The sequence below is a fragment of the Danio aesculapii genome, chromosome 22, assembly GCF_903798145.1.
Source record: "Danio aesculapii chromosome 22, fDanAes4.1, whole genome shotgun sequence".
Classification (NCBI taxonomy): Eukaryota; Metazoa; Chordata; class Actinopteri; order Cypriniformes; family Danionidae; genus Danio; species Danio aesculapii.
In genome coordinates, this window is record NC_079456.1 from 32,990,268 (window position 1) to 33,006,237 (window position 15,970).

General features: G+C 37.6%; 1 protein-coding gene across 1 annotated transcript in view; it reads right to left on the reverse strand.

Annotated features, from left to right (window-relative positions):
* traf5 (Tnf receptor-associated factor 5) overlaps positions 1-13,193 on the reverse strand; it is a 29,863-nt gene extending 16,670 nt beyond the window's left edge. Inside the window, exons 1-7 of the mRNA XM_056448587.1 lie at positions 13,091-13,193; positions 11,444-11,655; positions 9,696-9,753; positions 9,513-9,614; positions 6,125-6,289; positions 5,549-5,626; positions 123-197 (exon numbers count right to left, since the gene is read on the reverse strand). Coding sequence (XP_056304562.1) covers positions 123-197; positions 5,549-5,626; positions 6,125-6,289; positions 9,513-9,614; positions 9,696-9,753; positions 11,444-11,649 — 684 coding nt within the window. The 5' untranslated portion in view covers positions 11,650-11,655; positions 13,091-13,193. The remainder of the gene's footprint in view (positions 1-122; positions 198-5,548; positions 5,627-6,124; positions 6,290-9,512; positions 9,615-9,695; positions 9,754-11,443; positions 11,656-13,090) is intronic.
* Between the last annotated feature and the right edge of the window lie 2,777 nt (positions 13,194-15,970).

Here is a 15,970-nt window from a genome sequence, read left to right on the forward strand (position 1 = left end):
TTTATGTTAAACGCTCTAGAATGTCCCTTAAGAAACACTGTATTACAGAAATTTCTTGAACAGCCCTGTTATTAAATAAGACATCACTGACACCTTCAAATGATGAAATGTTGTAGTCTTACCCTGACTGTGCAGCCGTAGTTTTTATAAACGCAGTCGGTTTCCACTTCGAGACACTCATCCGCATGTGCTGGCAGCTGCAAACAGCAAAATAAACATCTGTACTGTGAGAATCTACATTTATGAAGCCCCAAAATGGACATGGGGTGGAAAAGATATAAGTTGAAGCCAGAATCATTCGCCCTCCTGTGAATTTCTTTTTCTTTTTCAAATATTTCCTAAATTATGTTTAACAGATTCAGGAATTTTTCACAGTATTTCCTATAATATTTTTTCTTCTGGAGAAAGTCTTATTTGTTTTATTTTGGCTAGAATAAAAGCAGTTTTTACTTGTTTTAAAGCCATTTTAAGGTCAATATTATTAGCCCCCTTATGCAATATTTGTTTTGGATTGTCTACAGAATGAACCACTGTTATACAGTGACTTGCCTAATTACCATAACTTGCCTAATTAACCTAGTTAAGCCTTTAAATGTCACTTTAAGCCGAATACTAGTAAGATATCTAGTCAAATATTATTTACTGTCATCATAGCAAAGATAAAGGAATCAGCTATAAGAAACGAGTTATTAAAACTATTAAGTTTAGAAATGTGCTGAAAGAATCTTCTCTCCAATAAACAGAAATTGAGGAAAGAAATATAAAGGGGGCTAATAATTCTGACTTTGACTGAATGTGTTAAACTTCTCAAAGGTTAGGATTAGGGTAGCCTAACTGTAATCCTAACCTTAACCCTATGAACTAGATTCAGCTAAAAAAAATATAAAAATACAAAGGGGGGCTAATAACTCAGACTTCAACTGTGATATTAAGAAGGAAATCTTCAATTCTCACTAAACCTTTGCATTCTCTCTTGGCACAGATCCTGACAGCAACCTCAAACTAGCAATGAATAAAATCTAAAGTGTTCATCGTGTCTCTTTATGCAGAGTTTCTCCTGGGAGCACGAATGAGTAAATAAACGCAGGAGTGCTGAAATTGATTTTTTGTTCAATTTTTTGTTTCAGTTTTTTGTTTTGTTGATCATATTATTCAATCGGCATGTCCTCTAAAGGGGCTGTCTTTTAAAAGGATTGGAAAATTATAATTCAGGGATTTTGCTTCAAACTAAACTCATTCATTCATTCATTTTACTTCACCTTAGTCCCTTCTTTATCAGGGGTTGCCACAGCGGAATGAACAGCCAACTATTCCAGCATATGTTTAACACAGCGGATGCCCTTCCAACCATGTTTGGACTGTGGGGGAAATCGGTGAACCCAGAGGAAACCCACGAAAAAAGGGGAGAACATGCAAACTCCACACAGAAATGCCAACTGACCCAGGCTCAAACCAGCAACCTTGCTGTGAGGTCCCAGTGTTAACCACTGAGCCACCATGCCCCCATAAAAATAAACTGTCTATACAAATATACAAAACAACAGCATAAACTATTATAACAATGATCACCTCAGGTACTGATTTAGTGATCCCGCTAACATTTGAGTGCTGTTGAGTGCATTTTTAAACACCACTGATTGGCCATTGTGTTCACTTGCTAAACTGAAATGACTGTGATTGGTCACAGCTGTTTACTACGTGTAACCACAGATAAAGGGACACTGGAGCAATTTAAAGTCATGTAGATCAGTCGATTCATCAGCTGCTTGCTGATATGTCAGACCAGCTGATCTACGCAGATTAGATCCCTGCATTTAAGCTAGAGCCAGTCTGGGCCCAACTTTTTTTATGCCCCTAGGGCCGGGCTTAAAACGTCATAGGTAGCACACATATTGGGCTTCAGGTCTGCTTTAGAAAAAACTCCAAAAAAAGTTTAATGAGATTAGGCTTGTGCCGGTATTCGGTAATGCGATAAATCACGGTAATGAATATGCACGATATTGTTATCGCGGGCACTTCAAAATACCGGGAAAAATATTAGATCCGAATTTATATTCTTAGAACGCGCCTTAGCTTATTTTCCATCAACCGCTTGAAGAAACACTGCGTATATGCTGCGCAGAACTGATGCGCACTCTGATGTAAACAATCCCCACATGTAGAAGCCCTGTGTGCGCGCCGCCGCTGCCACCGCACTATAATCCTTACACGCAGGGGTAGATTTTCCATCTGGCAGACCGGGCACTTTCCCGGTGGGCCGACGTACTTTTTGGGCCGGGCTGATCATCGTCTTATGATTTGATCGGCCCATAAAAGGCTTAGCAGCCTATCGTTTTTTTCTGCCTTATTGATTGACGCTGCTGTGATCTGTGACTCTCTGAAAGTAGATGCTTTTTTTCCCGGACAGACAAACCGGGCCGGCCCATGTGACACTGTGCAGCCCATTGGCTCTTTTCGGTATTGACATTGGGCTGGCCCAATCACAAACTCCTATTTTGGACTCCGTGTGAGCGTGCGTCGTCTGTATGTATTTGTCAAAATAGTCGAGAGTCAGAGAGAAGAAACGCAAGGGAGGCGCAGAGAAATCGCGAGAAATACACCGGCGTTTCATTTAGCGATTCTGAAAAGTTCTCTGTTCATTCTAGTACACGGCTAAAAACGCAAATCACGTGACCACACACTCTCTGCCCAGAGCTGCAGCCACTAGTTCAGCGGGTGAGCATAAACCCCAGGTGAGAGGATAGTACATGTCAGACAGTTCATCTGCTGGATGATCTCATCTCACTATAGTTGTTAAACGTGATATTGAATTCATCTTGTTGTCTCTATCTAACAATTCTTATGTCTTTTGAATCACTTGTTCTCAGTTAACTGTTTTGGCTGAGTGCAAAGATAAGCTAATATATTAATTTATGTAACCACATACACTGAATCTGCACATTGACTGATTGCTTACCTTTATCGTTTAAATTTAATGTACATTATACTGTTATAATGGCCATTATTGGTTATTAAAACTGATATTCTGCAAAAAAGACAGGGTAAATCAAATATCAAAATGAAACAAATTTGACTTATATTATGTTTTTATTGTTTAGATAGTGAAACAGCAAGCAGGATGAGGTGAAAGAGGTTAAAATGTAACACTGTTCCCTTTGAAGATTTACCCATGCATTAGCAGGCAGTTTTTGTTATGTTTATTATTGAATATAGGCTGAGTGAATAGTGTATTGAATAAGCTAAATTGACTGTAGTGTATGAGTGTGTGTGAATGAGTGTGTATGGGTGATTTCCAATATTGGGTTGTGGCTGGAAAGGCATCTGCTGCATAAAACATGCTGGAATAGTTTGCAGTTCATTCCACGATTGCTGATTGAAGACGGTTTCCCTTTGCACATTCTCTTTGATATAATTGCTCAAGTTTACTTTTATATTGTGTATTGTTTTATTTATATTTATTTGTATTTAAATGTTTGAAGTACTTTTAGTTAATTAAAAAGTTATTAAAGTTACTAAGTTGACGAAACTGAAGTTTTTTTTTGTGTTTTTTTACCTGTTTCTCTAGTAAAATTACAATATCGTGATAATACCGTATACCGTGATAAAAGCTCAATCAATTAATCGCAGCATGAAAATGTGATACCGGCACATGCCTAAATGAGATCTAATGCGTGCAGTCCAGAAGCGCCAGTGATGCCTTTCCAAGCCATGTACAGTACAATGGAGACCATGAAGAGAAAAATGACAATGCCAAACTTAAAGCTGTGAAAAACGCTAGAGGAAAGGCAAACTTCTGGTCAGCTTTTCAAATCGTGACAACTTTAAAGGATGAGCCAACTGGTTATGCACAATTCACAACTTGAGTACACCACATACCATTTGGATATCGATGTCACTTAAAAAACAAAAACTAAAACCCTAAAAGAGTTCTCAAAATTATTCGGTTAAAAAAACTAATAAAAAAAAACATCAACTTTCTATTAAATACAAATCTGGTCTATTTTAATAGTTGTAAAATTATAAGCTGTTTGGTGGAAAAAAAGACTGGCTTCTGGTCAGACTTGGGTCAAACATTTTGATATGCTGTTGGACAAGGGCGGGGCTACAGCCTGTGTGTCTCGCACCATGGCCAGGCTAGAGCTTAGATTTAAAACCCGTGCAAGGCTCTAACGTGGATTAATTAATACACATCACATTTTCCAGATATGAATGCAGCAATTTCAGCCTACAGTGTGCAAAGACCTTCAGTAATTATTATCTTCTCTTAATACAGTTAGTAAATTTCCTACTGTGTGTCAATACTTCATTTCTGATGAGCAAAGTGCATTGCTAAGCTTTTCATTTAGACAATTTTAAAGGTGCAATATGTAAGTTTGACACCCAGTGGCTGAACTAGGTATTGCAATCCTGGATCAAAACACACACAAGCGCAGGTTGCCAGAGGACCAACAGGAGTGTGCCATCGAGCCTAAAGGCTGATTTCAGGCAGATTTAAATCGTGTTCTATGTAAAAGCAGCGGTACGCGATAGAAGGAATATTTCCTATATTAAAAAGAATTTTTGTCCTAACCAACTCCTGAAATTGATATTTCAGAAACGGATTCTATTTCTCACCGCTGAACAACAGTATAAACTGATCATCTCAGGTATACCTCATGTGCTATATTTAGTGTTAAATACTAACAATGTGAGTTTGAATGCCATTTCACATGACATTTATTGTCAAACTAATGAACGCAGCAACAGATAGCTCACCTCAGATCTTGACAATAAACTAAACCGTTTGAAACTGAACTTCAGAACTTTGACTCAGAGCAAACCATCATATCAGTCATTTAGCATGTACATTTCATAATGTTAAAGAGGTTTAATATGTATTAATCAGATCAGATTTGGCGCAAACAGCCAAATTACTAATCACTGTGTATCTCGTCATGTGGTGTGTTGTTATGATGCTGGGTTACAGTGTAACCTGCTCACCTAATGTTTACGTTCATAATATTTATATTATTTGCTAATTAAAAACCACCTCATGTGGAACTCTGAATCTGCATCTCTGTCTGCTACTGTCCAGCGGAGGTCAGATTTCGGCTGCGGAAACATACTTTCAGAGCCTTCTTGACTGAATAAATGAAATACTCTGTTTTCCACCAAGGCAACACAGGGTGCCGAAATATAATTGGCTAAACTGGCATTGAGCGGGTTAAAGGGACCAAAACAAAGACCGCCATTCCGGCATGTAACGCACAAGCAGAATATCTGACTTCAGCATTGTATTTCAGATAAAAAAGAATGTTCACTTGGCATGTTTCTGAAATATCTGCAAACATATTATGGTATTTTTGTGCTTTAGAAGAGTCAAAATCTTACATACAGCACCTTTAAAAGTGATTTTCTCAGTATTTGATGTTTTCTAGACAAAGGAGATTGCACAAAATTTATATGAATTTGCTGCAAAATTGCCGAAACTTTTTCCACTAAGAAAGAGCACTAAAATAAACTTTCTAAATGGGTTTTCTCCTTAGAAAAGCATCTGGCAGTGCTTTACCTTATGTCTTTTAATCATCTGCGTGCACATGTTGGAGCATGGAACTTCCACTTCCGGGCATGAAGACTTCTGATGGCCCTGTTAGAGGATATTTAGAGGAAACAAACACATTTGAGATGGTATATTATTAAAGGTCCTGTGAATGTGCATTTCTTAATTCGATATTTGACATAATCTCAACTGAAATATGAAGAGTACTCTATGAAGCATAGCTCCTCTATTAAAAGCAGCCAATAGCGTTTGGTTTTTCTCACAGCTCTGCCAATGAGAGTAGTTGAGCTCAAGCGCGTCAAATGAGCAGCCAATGAGAAGAAGGGGGCAGGGCATGTTAGAAACTAGAGAGCATTTGATTGGTCAAGATTTGATGAGAACTATGAGGTGACGTCAAATATATGTTGATCCATTTAGGTGGAAGTGACAAACTGCAAACTTTGGATGTTTATATCTTGTAAAAGTGAAGTTTGCAATGATTGGAGACCGCTAAATTATAGATATCCTTAAAATAACAACTCAAAAGCTTTATTTTAATCTCACAGAGACTTTTTTAACTTCTTTAAGACTCAAACACACACTGACCATCATCAGAGACACAGGGAAGTTCTGCTTGCAGTAATGGCAGGTTTCCAGCCGGTAGGAGCAGACGTTCCTCTGATGCTCCAGCAGGTTTTTGCGTAACACAATGTCACTGCAGCCGGAGTGTGAACAGCGAACTCGCTGATGCTGACAAGCCTTTAGATGATCCTGAGGAAGAGACAAATCATTAATCTAGGGCAGGGGTGTCAAACACAGTTCCTGGAAGGCCGCAGCTCTGCACTGTTTAGTTCCAACCCTGCTTCAACACATATACCTGTAGGTTTCAAACAAGCCTGAAGGACTCAATTAGTTTGATCGGGTGTGTTTAATTAGGGTTGGAACTAAACTGTACAGAGCTGCAGCCCTCCAGGAACTGAGTTTGACACCTGTGCTCTAGAGGCTCATTCACACCGAACAGGAATACTATAAATATAAGGATAGCAGATTTCACTAAGGCCCCGTTCACACTGATACGTTTTAGTTTTAAAATGGCGTTTTAGAATGGAAAGATCTCCGTCCACACTACACCGCTGAACCTGCACATCATGTGACCACACACACACTGTCATGTGCTGCAGCGTATGCACATGTCTGAGCTCCACGTCTGGCTAAACTGTGGGGTTGAAAATGAACTTTAACCCTTTATTCCCCACAGCTGAATCTCCATCTGTCAGTGATCGGCGTCTGCAGTCATGATCAGTCCCGTGATCCCCGCACTCTGCTAGTGTCTGCTAATGTTTTACCGGATCCGACACTACATACAGTTAAAGTCAGAATTATTAACCCCCCTGTTCAATTTTTTTCCCAATTTCTGTTTAACAGAGAGATTTTTTTCAACATTTCTAAACATAATAGTTTTAATAACTCATTTCTAATAACTGAATTATTTTATCTTCACCATGATGGCTGTAAAAAAATCTTTGTGACATGCTCCCTGAAGCCCTGCCCACTGTTTGTTTAAACCTCTCTGATGCACACATTGAAAACCTACCACATGGTTCACAGCAGCACCCTATCACCCTTATCATCAACCCTTTAAGTAGTGTGGCTTCAGAGTATCAGTCTGCTCATCTTTCACTGCTCTGGACTCATTTGGTGTTGTGGCGGCATGCAACTAAACCAGCCTGATACCTTGTGAAGAGTTGTGTACTGGCATTGGTGAATAAAATCCAACAAAATGGATCTTGTTTCAAGTGTTTTGACTGACACTCCATTGTGATACTCCCCCTGAGAGTCAGCAACAACTTCCTAACTTCTTACAATGACAGTAAATAATATTTGACTAGATATTTTTCAAGACACTTCTATACAGCTTAAAGTGACATTTAAAGGCTTAACTAGGTTAATTAGGTTAACTAGGCAGGTTAGGGTAATTAGGCAAGTTATTGTATAACGATGAAATATATAGCTTAAAGGGGCTAATAATTTTGTCCTTAAAATGGCTTTTAAAAAATTAAAAACTGCTTTTATCCTAACCGAAATAAAACAAATACGACTTTCTTCAGAAGAAAAAATATTATCAGACATACTGTGAAAATTTCCTTGCTCTGTTAAACATCATTTGGGAAATATTTAAAAAGAAAAAAAAAATTTAAGGGGGGCTAATAATTCTGACTTCAACTGTATTTGGTGATGTACCGTATCGACGTCAATGCGTTTAGACAAAAGATCCGAACCCAACACGATTCAGTTATTCGACTCTGAGTTGACTATTTAATTAAAGAATTACTAGTTTTAAACATGCTGCACTTTCAGATGTAAAGCTCAGCTGGATGTGTTACACACTCACCTAGAGCTGTGTTACACACTGCATTGAAGGTAATTTAAAAAAATCTGAGTTGCTGAGATTGAGATCATTGGGAAAGCTTATGTACGACCAGTTAGCCGCCTCATTCCTTTACCCCCTATTAAGGACTGACTTGGAGCATGGTGGTTTGACATGCGAGTTTCTTGTGAAAGTGAATATATGTCATGCCATATTTTGGTGCGGCCTTGTAGAAAAATCTTTGTGACATGCTCCCTGAAGCCCTGCCCACTGTTTGTTTAAACCTCTCTGATGCACGCATTGAAAGCCTACCACATGGTTCATAGCACTTTCAGATGTAAACCTCAGCTGGATGTTTTCATTCACCTAGAGCTGTGTTACACACTGCGTTAAAGGTAATTTTCAAAAATCCATAATAGGGGCTTTTTAAGGCCTATTTAAAAGTATTTAAGACATATAACACAATATTTCAGTGAGTTTAAGAGTTTTTTTAAAGGCCTAAAATTTCATTTTTGAAATGAAAGACGTTTTAAGACTTTTTAAGATCCGGTGGACACCCTGGATAAATATGTAATTGTAAAACTTGTTCACAGTGTGTTAACACAGCACAACTACAATGATAATGATATAGAGAGATAATTGTGTCTCTTTCAGAAGGATTATTCCCAGCTGATGAACAATTAAACACTGACAGCCAATCAGAATCCATTGAAAATTAAAGATACTGAAACACTTTGGAGAAGCGCACACTGATGATGTTAAGCTCTCTTTTGAAAGATTATTTAAAGACAATGATTATCATAGAAAAAGTGGTTATACCATTGAAAAAGAAATTAAATATGCTGGCAAATTCAAGCCTAAAAATGAAAGTAGCGCAGGAATCCAGGGCTAGTTTCAATGTGTTTGCGTTGAAAATGCTGGGGACCTGATTAGATTGCTAAACTGACTGATTAGACTGATTACATGAGCTGGATTCACTGGTCAGATGTGCTAGTAGCACACTGAGGACATCTGCTGGTCACAATAGACAATTAAAAGCAGAATCTAAAAATAAACAGATCATTATCGTTCATCTGTGTGGACACAGATATATTTATAATTATATTTATTGTTATTGTTCTTGGTGTGGCAGCATGGTGGCGCAGTAGGTAGCACAATCACCTCATAGCAAGAAGGTCGCTGGTTTGAGCCCCAGTTGGGTCAGTTGGCATTTCTGTTTAGAGTTTGCATGTTCTCCCCGTGTTTCCGTTGGTTTCCTCCGAGTGCTCTGATTTTACCCACAAGTCCGAAGACATGCACTATAGGTGAATTGGGTAAGCTTTAAATTGTCAGTAGTGTATGTGTGTGAATGAGTGCGTATGGATGTTTCCCAGTGATGGGTTGCAGCTGGAAGGGCATGCGCTGCGTAAATCATATGCTGGATAAGTTGGCAGTTAGTTCCGCTGTGGCGATCCCAGATTAATAAAGGGAATTAATAAAGCCGAAAGGGAATTAATAAAGCAGAAAGGGAATTAATAAAGCCGAAAAGAAAATGAATGAATGAATGAAAGTTCTCGGTGTGAACGGGCCTTAAAGCTCTAAAAAGTGAGATCCATCATCACGCCATGTAAATTATCTGCCCTTTACCTGCAGGTTACATAAAGAAAACCTCTGCGTGCATTCTGGTGTGTTGGTGCAGAAAACCTCCAAGTTCAGCAGTTCCCTTTTACAGCAGTTGTCTTGGAAAATCTGCAACCATTCAAATTGATATTGAGTACAATATAGAGGAATGTGAAGCTATGTTTCTGGGTAATGTTTACATATTCTCACCTCCTCGGGTTTTATAGGAATGCTGTCTAATGGGCATTTCGAACTTCCCCCATTTTCACTGAAAACATGGAAGATTGCACACTGTTAGATCATTTTGCACGCATACAATTAACAAGGAACATTCAGATCTTTGAAAAGCATTATGGAGAGCATTATTTCTTACAAAGTTATGAGCAAACGTTCTTCCAGTAACTATCAAAGAGCATTTGTTTGGTCTTTAATGGTTTCAAAATATTAGCATAAAAACATTTATTAAATGTTACCAATTGTTTATTGTTTATAGATTTTTAAAATATTTCTACTAACTGTTTGTCAATATTAAATATTAAATGCCTGAGTTTCTACCAACTTTCAATATAAAGATGCAAAAATCCCTCGATAAATTGATTCTGCGATTTTCAAAATTGCATCTCTGTGCTCTCTCATCGATTCTGAGCTTAGTTTATAACAGCAGATGGCGCTGTATGCTTTATAAACAGCCATACTATGCATCCAATTCCTTACTAATACGCACTTACACCTAAAAATAGCCTAGAGCACCGTCTGCTGTTAAACACTAGCCTAGAGCGCCGTCTGCTGTTAAACACTAGCTTAGAGCGCCGTCTGCTGTTAAACACTAGCCTAGAGCGCCGTCTGCTGTTAAACACTAGCCTAGAGCGCCATCTGCTGTTAAACACTAGTCTAGAGCATCGTCTGCTGTTAAACACTAGCCTAGAGCGCCGTCTGCTGTTAAACACTAGCCTAGAGCGCCGTCTGCTGTTAAACACTAGCCTAGAGCGTCGTCTGCTGTTAAACACTAGCCTAGAGCGCCGTCTGCTGTTAAACACTAGCCTAGAGCGCCATCTGCTGTTAAACACTAGTCTAGAGCATCGTCTGCTGTTAAACACTAGCCTAGAGCGTCGTCTGCTGTTAAAAACTAGCCTAGAGCGTCGTCTGCTGTTAAATACTAGCCTAGAGCACCGTCTGCTGTTAAACACTAGCCAAGAGCGCTATCTGCTGTTAAACATTAGCCTAGAGCGTCATCTGCTGTTAAAAACTAGCCTAGAGCGTCGTCTGCTGTTAAACACTAGCCTAGAGCGTCATCTGCTGTTAAACACTAGCCTAGAGCGCCGTCTGCTGTTAAACACTAACCTAGAGCGCCGTCTGCTGTTAAACACTAGCCAAGAGCGCTATCTGCTGTTAAACATTAGCTTAGAGCGCCGTCTGCTGTTAAAAACTAGCCTAGAGCTCTGTCAGCTGTTAAACACTAGCCTAGAGCGCCGTCTGCTGTTAAACACTAGCCTAGAGCGCCGTCTGCTGTTAAAAACTAGCCTAGAGCTCTGTCAGCTGTTAAACACTAGCCTAGAGCGCCGTCTGCTGTTAAACACTACCCTAGAGTGACGTCTGCTGTTAAACACTAGCCTAGAGTGCCGTCTGTTGTTTAACACTAGCCTAGAGCGCCGTCTGTTGTTAAACATTAGCCTAGAGCACGATCTGTGGTTAAAACCTAGCATAGAGAATTACAAACTAGCCTGGAGCGCTGTCTGCTCTTAAAATCTATGCTCAGAATTGATTCGAGAGAATAATAATGCATTTTGAAAGTCTCTGAATCGATGCAGAATTGATTTCTCTATTTATACCACAGCTCACTGATTACAGCTGTCAGATAAAGTAACATTTTCTGAATTTATAAGGAACGTTTGCTTCAATGTTTGATTGATGATTGCTAAATGCAACTAGACTGAATGAATTGAGTGTATTCTTCTTACCTGTATGCTTTCACGCACTGAGCACAGAAGATGTGCCCGCAGCCCGTTTGGTGTGGGTTGAGGACGATGCCCCCACAGGACGGGCAGATAAACTGCTGCTCTAGCCGGTTCACGAAGCGCAGTGTTCGGCTGTCCAGATCCCAGGATCTCGAGGCCTCAGAGTTCTGCCTGGAGATCCCAGAACTCTCGCTCTCCTCTGCGGCCATACAAACCTGAGAAAATCACCCACACACATAACTAAATACAATCTCTGACTTGCAGTTTGAGTAGGATCTGTCAGCTATATTTTTTTCGATAGTCTCCAGAACAAACCATCGTTATACAATAACTTGCCTAATTACCCTAACCTGCCTAGTTAACATAATTAACCTAGTTAAGTATTTAAATGTCACTCTAAGCTGTATAGAAGTGTCTTGAAAAATATCTAATAAAATGTTATGTACTGTCATCATGGCAAAGATAAAATAAATCGGTTATTAGATTAGATTAGATTAAAAATTAGTTATTAAAACTATTATGTTTAGAAATGTGTTGAAAAAAATCTCTCCATTAAACAGAAATTGTGGAAAAAAAAAAAAAAAAAAAAAAAAAAAAAAAAAAATATATATATATATATATATATATATATATATATATATATATATATATATATATATATATATTCATTCATTTTCTTTTCAGCTTAGTTGCCACAGCAGAATGAACCACAAACTTATCCAGCACATGTTTTACGCAGCAGATGCCCTTCCAGCCACAACCCACCTCTGGGAAACATCCATACACACTCATCCACTACAGACAATTTAGCCTTCCCAATTCACCTGTACCACATGTCTTTGGACTGTGGGGGAGGAAACCCGAAAGCAAACTCCACACAGAAACGCCAACTGACCCAGCTGAGGCTCGAACCAGCGACCTTCTTGCGCGTGCGTGCGCCACTGCGTCGGCCATATATATATATATATATATATATATATATATATATATATATATATATATATATATATATATATATATATATATATATTAAAAACGATTCAGGTATAACGGACAAATATGTAGTCTTTTTTCCGTTTGTGAAACTGCAAGGTGCATCTTGAGTGAATGATATCCTACAATGCTGTTAGCTATTCAGTGTTTACTTCACAAAGACATTAAACATCGACTCATACTTAATAAACCAAAAAAAAATTAACTATAAAGTAGACGTAAATGAAGAGTTCACGTCTACAAAGCATGATGGGGATATTATTATGGCCATGTGTTCGTCTCTTCGTTATTTTCAATTGTAAAATTACACAATATAGGGCAATACACACACTTAATAATGTAGTTATTTTTAAAAAGCTACAAACATGAACAATACGGGACTGTTCCTGTGTGAGAGAGTGCAAAACAAATGGGGATTCCCCAGTGCAAAACATGACATATGGATCCAAACGGAATAAAGCGGTTTAATTTAACGTTATATGCTCTTATAAGGTGAAGATACACCTCAGCGTGTCTGTCGTGTAAACACCGTCAACGGCTACATTGAGCTTGAAGATATTATAACGTTAACGAATTCCCCTCTTAACGTCACTTTCGCTTTTCGCTATCAGCAATATTATTCACAATATTTATTTTGACACACACGGGCTTACATACCTGAGTGTTGACGACTTCAGTATCTCATTGTTGAGCGTTCAGTTTAAAAAATCTTGATAAATATTTATTTGACAGCTGCTCGCCTCCGCGCTGAATGCCGATGCATTAGTACGTCACTCTCACTTTGGGCGCGCTGCCACGCGATTAAAATGAACGGAAAACGGATTGACCAATCCTACTACGGCGAAGCGTTATCTCATGAATATTAATTAGCAACACTGCGCCATTTGACCAACCAGCGTTAGCCTACATCATAAATATTCATAAAAGCAGCCTCGGCGATAATACGTTTGGTAATTCCGCGAACGGAAAGTAGATTGCAGGAAGTTCCTATAAACCAGCAAGTGAAACCAACTTATTACAGAAATAGAGCCGAGAGACTCTTTTAAATATAAGATAAAAGGTCAAACAGGAGTGTGATGGGGATAAATAAATTGAATCTTGGGTGTTCAGAGACGGGTTTTAATGCGTCATCCATATGACAGATTAAAACACTTCACATATCAACATTTAGGATAAGCTTTTCATTATTTATTTATTTATTTATTTATTTATTTATTTATTTATTTATTTATTTATTTATACATATAAAGTCACTACACGCTGTAAAATAAATAAATAAAAATAGGAAAACGCTTCATGACGTCGAACTGTTTTGGTCAATGTGAGTCTCAATAGAATAGATACTGTACAACTTTATCAGGCCCGTAGTCAGCCTGGTATAAGAGGTGGTTCTTTTTTCTCAAAAAGTGGACCTTTTAGCAGTTATACGCCTCATTTTCTATTTAATTTTAAGATTTAAATGCTGCATTTTAGTGACATTTTAAGCACTATTTTTAGCTGAATTAGCTTGTGGGAGGGTCATCATAACCACACTTTTTGATGTACCAAAAATATTTCCTAAAGATTTATAATAAAGAAATGTGAAAATAAGACTTATTTTTAAAATACATATTTATTAAAGTATATATCGTTAGAAAAAAACACATGGAATCTATTTTAATCTATTATATTTACACACCCTTTACTTTGTTTTAAACCTTTGAGTTATAATCTATTTTTTAAATTAAAAACTGTAATCTATTGTCATGTATTAGTCAAATAACAACCTTGCCAGCACATTTAACTTTCCTCAGTCAGAATTAGGCCGTTTGAATAAAAAAAAATTTAAACATAATAATAATAATAATAATAATAATAATAATAATAATAATAATAATAATAATAATAATGTAGAGCTGCGCATTTTTCTAGGCTCTCCTGCAAAAAGGCACATTTGAAAATGCATGGTTAACAACAATAGCCAAAATAGTATTTAAATTTATTTAATATGGTCCACTTTTGGTGTAACACACCTTTTTATTGCTCATTTTTGTTTCAAGAGTAGGTCCAAGATTTAGAATAAAAGTCACCTGTAAAATGTTTCCTCTGTTTAAAAACAATGCAGTAGCGAAAGATGACCACTTACGTCAGATTGTAAAATAAAAATGGTTGTTAGCATTGGCTAAAACTGACTAGCTGAAGTTACACCGAAGTGACAGCCAACAGAGGATCCGCTTGATCTTAAAGCCTTTCTCGATTGGTTATTTTCACTACTTATGATGGCATAGGGTGTCAAATTAGGACAAATGAGCTCATGTACGGGACAAATTCTAGACATTTGTCAGTGGGAGGTGGGTCTTCCGAACCACTCGAACCTCCCCTGGCTACGGGCCTGTTTATATAGTGGAAAATTAATGTTTAATTGATCTTTTATTTGTAAGCTCAACAAACACAATTCAAAATAGGAAGGATTATAAAATGGACAAAACTGTGTAAAACTTTCTTTAAAAAATGACAAACTCTATCCATTAGAAAATTGTATTCAAATAAAACAGAAAATAATTATTTGCAGACACAGTACTCTAATATTAATGCCATATACACACACATATGTATATATATATATATATATATATATATATATATATATATATATATATATATATATATATATATATATATATATAATGCTAATATTAATGTGCTTCTAAATAGCCAGTTACAAATGTGAGTTTTTAAATTATTATTTGGGTTATGTAAATATTATTATTAGAAATATAATAAAAATTCAGTATATTCAGGGGGAAACAATTAAGTATTTTTATTAACATCATGTGACTACTCAAATCTCCAGGAGAGACTCGAGTATCTTGACAAAAATCATCAAGTTTTAGGAACAACAACTAATATCTTGACTTCTAGCTGATCGTTTGGTATCAGAAGGGGCTTATATGAAAAGCAAAGGCCTCTAGATTATTCTTATTTTACCAAAATAAAGTATGATCATGCCTAGATTTTTTATTATTTACTGAGGACAGTAAGGTCTGACTTTGCAGAGACAAACGCGTGAGTGTTGACAGGTATAAAATAATGTTTATCCTCAAGTCATGCACAATAATGTTCATGTCTGGTGACTGGGCTGGCCAATCCTGGAGCTCCTTGACCTTCTTTTCTTTCAGGAACTTTGATGCGAAGGCTGAAGTATGAGGAGGAGCGCTATCCTGCTGAAGAATTTGCCCTCTCCTGTGGTTTGTAATGTAATGGGCAGCACAAATGTCTTGATACCTCGGTCTGTTGATGTTGCCATCCACTCTGCAGATCTCTCACACACCCCCATACTGAATGTAACCCCAAACCATGATTTTTCCTTCACCAAACTTGACTGATCACTATGAAAATCTAGTGTCCATGCGGGTTCCGGTAGGTCTTCTCTAGTATTTGTGATGATTGGGATGCAGCTCAACAGATGATTCATGCCTAAAATCGACCTTCTGCCACTTTTCCAAATGATCAACTAGAAGTTTATTTAACTTATATGTTATTTTAATCACAATACTG